At 36.3% G+C, this 13,873-nt stretch overlaps 1 protein-coding gene across 17 annotated transcripts in view; it reads left to right on the top strand.

Annotated features, from left to right (window-relative positions):
- Positions 1-385: 385 nt before the first annotated feature.
- LOC127445611 (disks large homolog 1) overlaps positions 386-13,873 on the top strand; it is a 234,115-nt gene continuing 220,627 nt past the window's right edge. For 5 of the 17 annotated variants that reach the window (XM_051705766.1, XM_051705770.1, XM_051705765.1 and 2 more), the window contains exons 1-3: positions 386-928; positions 1,053-1,184; positions 4,754-4,929. In XM_051705766.1, coding sequence (XP_051561726.1) covers positions 910-928; positions 1,053-1,184; positions 4,754-4,929 — 327 coding nt within the window. In that variant the 5' untranslated portion in view covers positions 386-909. Of the gene's footprint in view, positions 929-1,052; positions 1,185-4,753; positions 4,930-12,136; positions 12,283-13,873 lie in introns of those variants that run through there. The other 12 variants (XM_051705772.1, XM_051705787.1, XM_051705771.1 and 9 more) reach the window with 5 other exon arrangements.

The following is a 13,873-nucleotide window of genomic DNA, read 5'->3' as shown; positions in this document are numbered from 1 at the left end:
CTATTGAAACTCCTAAAACTGATATCAGAAAACAATTTTCTAAAGTCTCTATAGCTAAAACATGAACACTGCAGTTTGCAGTTTATCGCATTTCAGTGTTGATTCATAATTCAACATAACATCTGAATGCAAAGAAAAACAAAAGGCTTCTTTGTATACGTATATAACTTTATGCACATTAAGATCCCTTGGCATATAGAGTAAATCTAGTAATAAAGTTGTTTTTGACCGGCGGCTTTGATTTTCTCACAACAGCTGAGTGAAGAAACTTGAGCGCAGAGGGAAGGCAGCAGTAGATCAGTAGTTCATGTGATGTCTTTGCATCGTAAGGTCGCCATTTTGCAGGAAAGTTTGGGAATTTCGGAAACACTACAAGAAAGAGGAAGTGTTGCACTGAAGAAGTTTCGATTACGGACATGTACGGATCCAGGACGCCTGGAAGGAGTGACCTGGAGTATAGACTGAAACACCTCCGAGAGTGCACGAAGCGAACTTTAGATTGGACTTTCACGAGGATTATTATTGTTATTTCTACCACTTCCAGTGCGACAGTTCGAGAGCTTTCAGCATTTGTTATGCACACCGAGACTTGTTTTGGAATTACAAGATGTACTTCATTCATTCCTCTTCAGAAAGTTTATCAAAGTCTAAGGCTATATGAAAGAGGATACATCGAGTCCTGAGCATCTGACAGGATATGAGTGGTAACAGCAAGTGATTGTTTATAGTTTTGATTAAATTGGTTGATTCATTGACATCTCATTCACACAGATCAATCATTTGAGATCGTTTTGCGGCACATAAATTAAACTGAGCGGTTGAAAGAGAAATTAATCATTCATTCCAATGCTTTACACCAGTTGCCCCTTTAACCAGCGTGGAACTTTTTAAAATCTTTGAGTCTTGATCATGCCAGTGAGAAAGAAAGGTGAGATTATTATAATAATATTTAGCTGTTTAAGTGTGTGCGTGTATATATATGAATGACTGATGGTAAATTTGTATTGTTTTGTTTTGCCTGTGTTTCACTACAGTGTTTTTGTACTTTTCAGATGCGCACAGAGTGCTGCAACTTCTGGAAGAATACAGAGCTAAACTCAGTCAAACTGAGGACCGTCATCTCAGGCTCTCCATTGAGAGAGTCATCAACATATTTGAGAGTACACTCTTCCAGGCTCTAATAGGTAAGTTTAACCTGCACCATATAACAACAACAACCAATGTGTTCCAAAAGTACATTTCTAAATGTTTGTCGAACACTTGCTTTGTTGTTGGAGATGCTGGAACAGGTTTGACTTCACCATAACACGTTTTACAAGTTCAGCAGTGTATGACTAGTGTTGGCTTTTTTTATAATTACTATTTAACTCCGAATAAAGGTGTTTGCGTATGGAGTTAGAATTGTTTCTAATTCAGAGACAAATGGAAAGAGATTCACAAATAGAAACTTGGTTCACAAATAAATTGAATGAGATCCACAAATAAATGTAAGGAGTTTCACAAAAATGAAATTAATTCACAAATAAAAAGAATGAGATTTAAAAATGTGTGTTACGAGTTTCATAAAAATAAAGTGAATTCGCAAATAAATAAAATGAGATTTGCAAATAAAACAAATATTCACAAATATATTTTTTTACTCACAAACACAACTCTGTCCAGCATTTATTTGTGCATCGCTTGCTGTGCATTTGTGGATGGCAGCTAACATTTGTGAATTCTGAAACATTTCTTGCTTGAGAGCTGCGGCCCCCAATCCACAAATAGATGGACTCCACCCATCCTCTACTCAAGCCAATCAGATAACGGCCACATTACTCGCACTAATCGTAGCACGTTCTATCTTCAAACAGTCACGCTTCGTTTTACTGTCAGGTCGGGACCAGAGTCACTGAGGCACCATTTATAGTGCTTCAGTACATTTACCATGCTACGCTCAGAAGTTAAGTCCTCAACGCTTCCCTACCATTATTTTCATGATTTGGCGAACTCTCATCAGTTTGCTTGACCTGAACTATCAATATGATTACATGGGAAGTTGGTATGTTGTTTTCTGAGAGTTACAGTACCCTAGGATCAGACACATTATGCTGACTCACTGACCAGTGCCATCCAGTGTGTATACCCTTTTTTTGTTGCGCGCCCGGAAGCGTGTTACGTCAGAAACATGGGAGACCCGAGTACATATCCTGCATTGAAACCAGGAAGTAATAGCTTTCGCATAATCGGTGACGAACGCAATTTGGAGGTTTCTTTTTACCCTCTAACATTACATTTTTACTCCACTGATGTTTTATCAGTGGGATATGATGGGATATCAGTTTATTAAATATGCATTCCTCTTCACTGTATTACATCCTGTACGGCTGAAAACAACTCTCATCACAACTCGCTTTTGGTGCCCCTCCATGGACATTTTACATGGATTATGTAGCTCATATGTGCCCATATGCCCAACAACACTTACCGCTTTGGCCACTGGGGGCAGTGTTTCGAATTTCGGTAAGCGCAGACCGATTTTAGCTAAAGAAATATCAACCTACCGTTTTCGATTTCACTTTGAGATCAGTCTAGAACTCTCCAACAGGGAAGTGCTGTTTACAAGCATAAATCCATCTGAATGTATCACACTAAAAACATGTACAAGAGCTCCAAAATCTCCATGCAAGATGTAATTGTAACATTTTTTTACATGACTTTATCAGAATCTCAGCATCTCACCTCACTGAACACAAATCCTTTGTGTGTTTGCATTCATGCCAGTGTGTGGGTAGACATGGCGTGCAGTGCAACATACTGTATTTTTACAAAAATGTCAAGATAAATGCAAATAATTTGCATTTTCAAATGCAGTCTGTCTGTACTGCTGTGGTGAAGGACACATAATGATTGATTGATTAAATGACAGCACATAGAGGAGACAACATCTGTAGTGATCGCAAGACATCAAAATCAATAATCAACTTTGTTAGCATAATTTTGCTGCCTCTCTCCTATAGATGGACTCATAATTTTTGGTGGTAAGGCTTACAATATTGACTGGATCTGGTGAGGAACTTCACTGGCTGTCACTTACCATACAGTATGAGCTTTACACAACACTCAACATTGTTTGTTTTAAGATTTACTCTTTTCAATTTCATAACACTTCATCAAATTTAATTGAGTAATCTTTAATAAAATAAAATGAAAAAGCTAAACATTTTAAGTTTTATTAATTTAATATATTAAACATTAATTCGGTCTGATGGAATTTTGTTATGAAATTGAAATGCGTAAATCTAAACAACAGGCTGAAATAATTTAATATTTCTTAATTATAGATATCTTAATTAAAATATTGTACTCTTAGTTGATATTCAGGGATGCAAACTACTCACCTTTTGGCCTAAGTCTTATTTTTTAAGCTAATTTGCCCAATTGTTTGTTATAGTTTTCTGCATTTTACTTAAAGTACCAATTTCATGTCATTTTATAAGTATTAACTTCTTTAAACAAACAAACAAACTGAAAATATATCCCTCGAATACTTGGTATGACTTACCTTTTTCACCTCTCATGAGTTTGCATCCCAAGATATTTTATTTTATTATTGAAAAGCACAATTGGGGTGATTTATTTAGGAATGATTCTTGCAGATGATGTGCTTGTACAGTTGTACTTTATTTCAAGTGAAAATATCTTTAAAAACAAATACAAGTAGCTTTTATTATCTTTTGTTTTGCCTATTAATTAGACTTTTGTTGTTTATTATGATCTCAGGACAGTTATATCATGGTTCAGTGTTGCCCACAGGATTTTGTGAGACTGTGGTGGACGGACCTCTGACCCTCTAGGGGGGTCCGGGGGCATGCTCCGCCATAAGAAAATGTTGTACATTTTAAAGTTAAATGCATCAATCTGGTGCACTTTGAGAGCAAAATTAAGAGGCTAGGTCTATGAAAAACTTTGTGCTCTGGTAAACAATTTTGTGCTCAATTTTGTAGTAATTTAATTATAAACACATTGGTTGTGTAGGTGAATGGTGATGACATGGCAAGTAAACGAGACGGAGTTTATCGCAGTTCACAAATGGTCAAAACACAAAATCGACAAGCCATCAAAGAAATGAAGCAAAAGTGGTTACCTGTGTTGAACTTGCTCCTCAGATGCTGACTGGGAGTGAGAGATGCTTTGCCAAAGCAGCGGTACAAAACACAATGCTATGGATCTTTTATGTTATTATGAGAAGTGTACAAATATTTTCGGTTAATTATGAAACTGTGGCGGGCCGCCACAGTCTAGATAATTAATAGGAAACACTGCCTGACTTATTATGTGACTTGCCTCAGGCTACAAGACATATACAATTTTTTTTTTTTTTTTTTTTTGGGTGACAATTATTTGCCTTTGAACAGATCTTCAAATCATATATTAGACTGTAATTTTCTTAGGTTAAATATACATGATTAACACTTTTCGTTGGAAACATCTTTGAAACTCTTAACAGATTTTGGATCAGCTCTGCTTTCAAGTTTTAGGTAATATTATGCTTCTGCTTCTCAAAAGTCCAACTCAAAAATGTAATCACCCAATAAAATCCATCCTTCAGCACTTCATACTGGATTCCTCACATAATGTGGCTGGCATAACGTGGCAAAGCAAAACCTGTATTTTCAGAAAACTCTCTAGTTGTGTGTATTCGTTGGGGTTATAGCTGTATTTGTGGCTTGATAATCCTGTTTTTGATAATGCAACCAGATTATTCTTTCAGATATCCAGGAATTTTATGAAGTGAGCCTGCAGGATAATGAGGATAAGCCCAAAGAGCCTTCAAACCTCAAAACAGGACAACCCTTTCCTCCTGTTAATGAATGGAATCTCTCTGGCCCTCCAAGCACCACTGTACCATCAGAAACTGTGCTTAGCAGCCATTCTCCTGTTGAAGAGGTAAGTAGAATGTTGTTAATTTGATGTACAGTACATGTTGCTCAAAATAAAATTTGCTGTACCTAGTTCTTGATTTTTGTGGCCGATTTTCTGCATTCAGAGTAATTGTTTGCTTTTATAATATCATTGTTGATACAGCATCAAACTTAGTAAAAGGCATCCATACCATATTTTATAATATTGAAAAGAATATTTCTTAGAATGTACAGTTAATGAGCACTAGCTTGATGGTATGCATTATCACTGGATTACCCTGTAATTACACTGGAATACCCTGTATACTTGTGGAAGCAGTAGTGTTCCTTAAAAGACTTGGCTTATTATAGGACTTGGGTTGTGGTTGGTATCGGTTTTGTACAGTGCCGCTATATAAGGTAACATGCTTTTGAGTCATGTCTTAACGTCCATTTCAAATGTAAAAGTTTGGTGATGATTCAAAATGAGCTCTTGGGAAGTCTGTGTCTTCAGTCTGGCCTCATGAACATTATGTGACTGTGACAACATTTTTGCTAAATGATAATGCGTGTTTCATTACACGTTTTACTGCAGTTTCCTAGGGAAATGTCTAGCAGGGGGCGCAAGAAGCGAGTGAAATGGGGTCGTAATCAGACGAGGTTTTTCAGGTGAATATTATTCGGGGGTTTTAATGAGTAAAACGAGAGAGTTGAAAAAGAGTTGTTTGTAAAGTCATAATTAGCCATTGTAGTTGTAATTTGTGATACATTAAATAAAACGTACAGTTGTTGTAGCGCCTCTAGTGTTAATTTCACCAGGAAAAATTAACAGCAAAATTAGCAGCCAAACGTAGAATTTGGCACATAAATGTCAGTTTGCAAAAATGTTGTTATAAAAATGTTCATTCTATGAGACTAGTTTGGCTACTTCCCATTTTTACCACCTAAATTAAACATGCAATAAATTTTAATGCCCCAAAATGTGTTTTTGACATCTTATCCTTTTTGATCTCTGGCTAGAAAGATGCTACATTTGCAAAGAAGTAAGTGAAAGAATGCTATTTTGGCCTCAGTACTGTTAGGGTCTGGTTTAGGGTTTGGATTATGGTTAGTAGTATATTACTGTAATTACAACTCATTTTTATAATGTTTATGCATATATTGCACAGTGCGCATGCATTTAACTGTAGTTTGTAAATTCAAAAAGCAGAGTGATTTTAGCAGACGACAAAAAATTCAACCTCCTATCGCCTATTTGCCACAAAATCTGTCTGGATGATTCAGATCTGGTGAAACAACTCCAAAAAGGACTACTACTTTATTAAACTTGTTCTAAAAATTAAGAAAGACATGTGATGTACCTAAATTTAAGTGTGGAAAGTGGAGAGTGTAAGTGTTTAAATCATTGTCTGGACTGATTGCAGTTTAAATTCAGGAATCTGAAATGGTTAATGGGTGTTCTGTGACTAAGTGCTAAATGAATAAATGTAAGTGCTAGAGCATTTGGAGTTATCTTGTTATTCAATTATGTTAATTTCTCCTTTAAATTGGATATGGTTTGGTCATAAATTTTTTTAATCTAAATTGTTGCTCACATTCTAGAGAGTAAGTAGATTTTCTCTATTTTGGGAATGAAAGTATTCTACCACACTGTTGTGTTTTAACAATGCATGCATGGCAGTTTCTTTCCTGTGAGGTCCCAAATAGTTCAAATCATTTTATGTTTTACTGACATACATTCTGATATAGGCTACTCAGCATTGATATGCTCATTCAACTTCTTTTTCCAATAAATTCTGTCCCACAAATGTTAAGCCTTTTTGAACCTTCCAACTGATTCAGAGTGCATTTAAAGTAGTGGAAATGCCTAACATTCCTAGAAAAGTTTTGTTTGTTAATATTGTTTGTAATTACATGTAATAATCTACTCTCGTAACTGAGATTTGAAAACCATTTCTCCAAACAAAATTATTTAGGGTTGAGCGGCGCACAAACAAACTAATGCGGGGCTAGCTGTAACACACATGGTTTAATAATTTCCACACACACTGGTAAAACGAGACTTAATTTGTTTACTTTTTGCCATATCAACACGGTGTAGAGAAAAAAATATGGCAAAATAATAAAATAAAAAACTTTGGAAGATATGGCCAAAAGTTCATTTTAGCAGCAAAAGTAAAAAATCACACCACAGTTCATTTTCATCTATGTTTTTAGTGTTTATTTAAAAGGAGGCAAATTTGGTATAATTTTAATCTCCAATCTGTTAGCTAGCATCTTGCATAGTCTTTTAATTCTTAGCTAGCCAGCAGAAGTGACTAGCCAGGTTTAAATACCTGTTGTGCTGATGGGGCACGTTATAACGTGTTACAGTGTGCCCCAATTAGAAAAAACTATATGCAATTTCATGCAGTCAGATATGTTATTTACATTAAGTGTGTGTGTTGTGTCATCAATCCATGCATTATTTCGGCCAATGCTGTGGCTTTGTTGTGTATTCATTTTCGAGTGTCTAAATTATTGCTATATTATACAGTCTATAACTTTGTCATCAAAGTTAATAAATGGTTTTTATTGACAACATTTTAGTTTCTTCTAGTTATTTTAATAATCAGATACAGTTCTTAGAGGGGGATTTTAAGATGTCATTTGGTCATGTTACAATGTACCCCACCTATGGGCACGTTGTAACATTTCACTTTCCTTCTGTCCAGGTAGATGGCAAAAAAAGTATACACTGAAATTTTTTTTTGTGGGTTTAACTTAATTCAATTATGGACATTTGTTTCACACCATGAAAATTAGTTTCTTTGAAATGAAATTAAAATATAGGCTCTACTCAAATAGTTTGTGTAGCAAAAACCTAAATGAATTGAGTTAACTCAATGTAATTTGATCTGTTCAAATAAATAATCAAATAATACACACTGATTTTTCAGTAGTAACATACCCAACCTCGACCTAACCATTTGCTCCACTCTTCTCCATAATGATAATCCCCAAAAAAGTTCAACATGACAGAAATTCCTCTATATCCCAACATAATAGAACATTAAACACTAACAAGTCTCCTACTTGTTTCATTTTGCAAAGAAATGCATCAAAATTACACTTATTTACTCTCCCAATCCAGTCCCACGCAAAGCATGCTGGGAACAGGAAGTATCTTACCCAGATTCAGCAATACATTGATGCAACAAAAGTTATTCACATAGTCCCAACACAATTTGATTAAGTGAACATAGATGGAGTGTACACAATGAAATTAAGTTGAGACCAAATGCTAAATAATTGTGTTGCATTAGCTCATTTAAAATAAGTTAATTGAGCAAGCAGTAAAAATCATGCTGAGTGAACACCATCCATTAGAAGTCACTTTCCACTCTTAATTAATCTACAAACAAATAGAGAAAAACGAAAAGTTTATCCTATCACAATTTATTCCTCAATTCTTACAAGCAAAGTGTGACAACTGTTTCACAAATCGCATGCCCAAATCCGAAGCAGCGCGTGAGTCTGAGCTCCACCCTGTCAGGCCTTCAGAATTTCTTCAGAATCCCTCAACAGTACAAATGAATAGGCAACTAAAGTCAGATTGTCAGCTTCATCAGCCAATCAGATTGATTTATTTGTTCTTGGTGGGTGTGATCTTTAGGATATGTCCCGGTGGAGGCCTTCTAGCTTGCCTTGAGTGACGCAATTACGCTCTAAGTGATGTACGTAATTCAAGAGCGAAAAGCGTAAGATCAAGCTGTCTGACGAGTCGGCTGTCATCACTGCTGGTATTGCCGTTGAGAAAGAGATCCTTATGGATTTAAAAACACAAGATGTTCTGCATGATCATGCGATTGATTAATTAAACAGGAAAAGAGGACTGATTTTCACTTTACCAGTAAATTGGTAAGTGCTTTTTGTATTGTTATAGCAACATCAGGAGTTTTCTAAGTGTAAATTAGGCTGCTTGAGAATTCAACTTGGAAAGTTGGATTTTCCAACTTCCTACTAGGAAAAGTGCAATGGAATGCATCTTGAAGTCAGAATTACAACTTGTAGGCTCGTGCAGAAATTCTCAACTCCGATTTTGCCGAGATGCAGGGGCATGATGTCACACAAACATGTCGATAAAGATATACAAAGTAAGTGATAAACATTCACTTTATTAAAGGTGCAATATGTAACAATTTTCATGTAATATTTGCCTTTTTTTTTTTTTTTTGCCAATGTGTGAATGGCTTGTAACGCAACTTAAAAAATGAGCCCATCCCGGACTTGCCTATTAAAGCCTGTAGACTAATTTTCATGCGAAGAGAGCGGGTCGGTTTTGCCTGGAAAATCCAAAGGATGTGCGCACTCCCAAGAGCCTTGCCTCAGACAGTAATAGCTGCTCTTCTGCTATTCTACAGCGACAACAAACTGCAACACTAGGTAATGTTATCTTAGAGATGGAATCCAGCAAACGGCCGGCTCCCAGCACTACACCGACTCCTACACAAACTCAGAGTAAGCCAAAAAAAAAAAAAAAAAAAAAAATGTATTTACTGAATCCCGTCTGGATAAGCGGGAACGTGATCGTGGTCGAGCGAAAACTAGAGTGAACATCGGCAGGGCATTTGATTCCTGGAGGGACCTTCGTTCGGTTTTGGGAATCAAAACCGACCCTGAATTGGCATTCTTCTTATTGGACAGGTAAGCTTACATAACTGCAAAGTATGTGAAATATAGTGCCATAAGGATTGATCCGTGTAATTTTAGCTAAACTACAATAACACATTAAATAAATGCTAGACAGTGTTCAAGATAATGCAAAAAGACCCATTCATTAGTGTAACGTAACTTGGTTATACAGAAAATATATACATTCTATTATTATAAAACAATAGCGCATCGATATATCAAAATGACAGTTGTGATAAAATCACATCAATATGAATTGTGTCAACATATTTATAATGTACAGTCTATTTTATAAAAAGCTACTGTCGTCATCCACCAAATTTAGCTAACAGCTCTTGATAAAGCTGGCTAGCTAGCTATCGCCGACATAGGCTATCGTATAAATGCAGTCAATATATCATGCAAAGATAAGTGATTACTTCAACTGCAGTCTTGCATAGTCAGACCTGTATCCACACTTTGTTTTAGCCCTGTTCCAGCACTGGAGAATCAAATATAATATACAGTCTTAAAGTTTGTAATAAAACAATCATTACTGTGTCATTTTAATTATGCTACCTCATCTGTCAGCATGATGCCGGTGGATCATGTTCAGTCTCTTTGTACCTTACGTCATTGTTTTGGCTGATGCTCACTCGCTCGTGTCCCTATGGAGTGTGGAGCAACAGGTAGCTGGCTGCAGTTCACTTAATGGCCACAGGTGTCATTAATAACAAGGGTTTCTGAATCTTACATACTGCACCTTTAAGTAATATCGATAAATGAGCTCATTTCCACATTACATGATATTAAAGCTTGTTTAACAAACGCCTGCAGAAACAGGTGTATAAAACATTATAATCTCTTTTGATAATCGTACACCTGAAGCACAAATGCTAGCGCTGCAGCATTATTTATCAGTTGGGTTGCTAGGAGACATCTCTAATGAGAGTCAAACCCCTGCTAAGCAAACGGGAATGTTGCAGTTTTGTTTTCTTAAACGTCATCTTCTGAATATCGGGGAATGGAATGCATTTATGGTCGGAGATATCAAATAGGAATATCCCACATCCAACTTGAATGGAATGCAGCATAATCGTGTACCCTGACGAAACAAAATTTATTGCAAGCAATATTTAAATTGCAAATATTATTAGATAGATTTTTCTAGGTATTATAGACCTCCTTGGTAGATTCATATGAAAAATTATGATTTTTGAATGTCTGTTCGGGAGATGTTCATTTCACAAAACAGTCATGCTGCAGTTAAAATTAGGCTTGCTTGAGCATTAAGTGTCATTTCAAGTTCTGGCTTTCATGTGTCGACGTGTTTTTAAAATGGCAATTGGTATTATTAGTTAACTGCGACATGATGTATGATGCCCAGAAGCATAGGGTGTCTTATTCATTGTGAAACTGTGTTTTCTTAATGGTATTAATCACACTGAAGGCCTAAACTGTAAATGCACGGCCCGCCACTGTAATAGGACATATAACAGAATGGCGTATATAACAGAAAGGCGTATGTAACAGAATGGCCTATAACTATGTTCTCATCTCAAACATAAATGTATTAAGTTTATTTCAAGTCTACTGTTTAGTATTTTCAGTAGCTGCTTTCCCTTTTTTCAGCTGTATTCATGAAACAAGACCACTTATTTGTACCAGACATATGTAAAATTAATGTGAAAAAAATAAATAAAAATAAAATATTTTGAACCCCAAGTGCATTTACACAAACCTAAAAAAAAAAAAAAAAAAAAAAAAAAAAATGCTATTGTGCCCTGCTCTCCCCTATACTAAGTAATGGACTAAAATCCATGTTGTTTAAACCTTTTAAAATGTCAGCAATAGATTTGTTATATAAAGACATTGTCAGAGGAAAATATTTTATTTGTCTAGAATTTACCAATATTGTTAAGGAATTTAACAATTTTAAGGAATGCAATAGCCTTTGAATAAAACTGCTCAGGAAAACCTGTCATTCCTGTCATTGTACTGTTAAATAAACTTTTGCGCAATAGGCTATACGTATTCGCATAAGCCCCTTTGATAGGAATGATTTATTGTCTGTCAATTCTGCATGAAGTTATAGAGACAAGTGAAAGGATTAGATAGAGGATTTCACGGTGATACTTTATGATTATGTCTATTTCATTGTAGAAAATTCCACCAGTTTTACTGATATAATTGGTGTAGATCCAAGATATAAGAGGGCAGAGGCGTCAGAGCTCACGCTGTTGACTCTTCCGTTACCCACACATTGACGCGCGGCAGAGCACGCGCGTCCAGAGGTGATTGGGGGCACGAGGAGCACATTATATTGGTCAGTCTCCCCGCGGTGCTTCTATAAGCTCTTTACACGCGTCAATAGCAGTGCGGGCGCCCTCTTCCTCCTCAGCAAACCCCAACATACTGGTTCTTAACGAGGAGCACATTATATTGGTCAGTCTCCCCGCGGTGCTTCTATCAGCTCTTTACGCGCGTCAGAAGCAGTGCGGGCGTCTTCTTCCTCCTCAATATCCCCAACATACTGCTTCTTAACGGAAACCTTAGATGATGCTGCTGACTTCACTTCTTCGATGAGTATGTGGATGCGTACATTGTTTGCTCAACTGAGAGTAAGTTTATGTAGCGCGCTTAATGCTTGCACGCGCACATTTTAGTGACAGGATTACAGCAGCTGGAATGACATGCTGAAGTCGCGCGCTGGAGAATGGACTGTTTATGCATCGTTAGCACTAAGGTAAGAGAACATTTATATGCGTAAACGCTTTCAGTTGTGTTCGTTTTGAGTGTGTGTGTATGTGTATATATATATATATTAGTTCATTAGAATTATACGTTGTCTTTATATTAAAATGGACAGGTGTGCAACTCAGCCAGTCATCATTGGCATTACGCACCATACACTTATCTCATAAAGACTTTTACATGCAGTGTCTAATTGCTACAAATGAGCATTAAGCATTTACAAAGTTTGAGGTTTAGTCACGCATGATGAATATATGTTAAGCATAATTTTAGAACACATTGCTGAATGTTTTGTTCAAGTTAAGTAAAGATAATATGTGTTCTCGGCATATTAAAAAATAGCAAGAAACACCAGATGACTACTAACCCACTAACACATTAATGTTCACTTTAAAACCCTTGATAAGAAAAATGGTGCCCAATAATATGATATGAGCTGGAGTAAATGGTGATTACACTTTGCATTGCCTTGTGCTGTACTCACTGATTAGGCTGTTTTAGGCAGAATTTGTGAGAGAGGGAGTGAGAAATCAGCTTCATATTTTGTGTTTATAGTGTTTTTGGATTTTTGTTTTCGAGCATTATTTATAATTCAGGAGGTGCTTATTGGTTTCTTACAGTGTGGACTTTACTAAATGTGGATTGCTGTTATATTTCTCTCTGTTTCTGAAAACAAACAATATTGAAGGATAAGGGCTCCAGTCAAAGACAAATGTGCCTCACGTTATTGTAATATACTGTAAATAAATATATAACAGGGATGTTCTTAACTGAAAGTGATCAGGTAGTGTCTTTGAATTAGCGTAAAAGGTGTTTTAAGACATAGACATCTGAAAGGCCTAAAATACATTTGCATAATGAGATCATGATTTACTGGGTGTACAGCCACTTCAGTTTGTTTGAATGGTTACAGGTGTGTGTTTTAAGCACACACTTGCACCAAAAAGCCCTCTAGAATTCAACAGTTATCACAGGTAGTTTGCAAGTGAAAGCCATCTGTGACTTAAAGAGGACATTCTGTGAGCACAATGTCTGTACACCTACAGGCATGCACTTTAAATATGTAAAATTTACTTTGTGGTTATATAATATATGCTGTTTCAGAAATACTTTTTCTTCTTGAAGTGAGTTATATTTGTCTGGAGTAGCAAAAGCACAGCCATGGCCAGCTTTCCTCCCCTGAGGGCAAATCACCCAGGGTCTCTTTTAAAGTCTAGCGTGCTTGACCTTCCTCATACAGGAAAATGACCAGTAACAGATTTCCAGCACTTGTTCCAGACAAAATTATCTTTACCATGGGAATCCTGAAGAAGTATTAAAATTTGCCATTTGATAATTTTGCATCCTCTTGATCAAAGCCAGAGTTCATTTCTAGATAAATCATGACATTTAAAATCCAATGTTAAGTCTTGCACATGCATATTTTTGTGTTGTCAGTATGATTCCCGCATTCACTGGTTTGCCTTTACTGAGTGGTTTGCCCTTTTCAAGAGGCTCTTTTTGAAGAACATAATAAGCATTGTTTGCAGAGAGTGGCACACTGTCAGTTTTTGCAGATATGGGTCAGGAGCTTCAGTTAATGT

The sequence above is a fragment of the Myxocyprinus asiaticus genome, chromosome 9 (assembly GCF_019703515.2).
Source record: "Myxocyprinus asiaticus isolate MX2 ecotype Aquarium Trade chromosome 9, UBuf_Myxa_2, whole genome shotgun sequence".
Lineage (NCBI taxonomy): Eukaryota > Metazoa > Chordata > Actinopteri > Cypriniformes > Catostomidae > Myxocyprinus > Myxocyprinus asiaticus.
The sequence above is the reverse complement of the archived record's forward strand: the minus strand, read 5'-3'. Positions and strand labels throughout refer to the sequence as shown.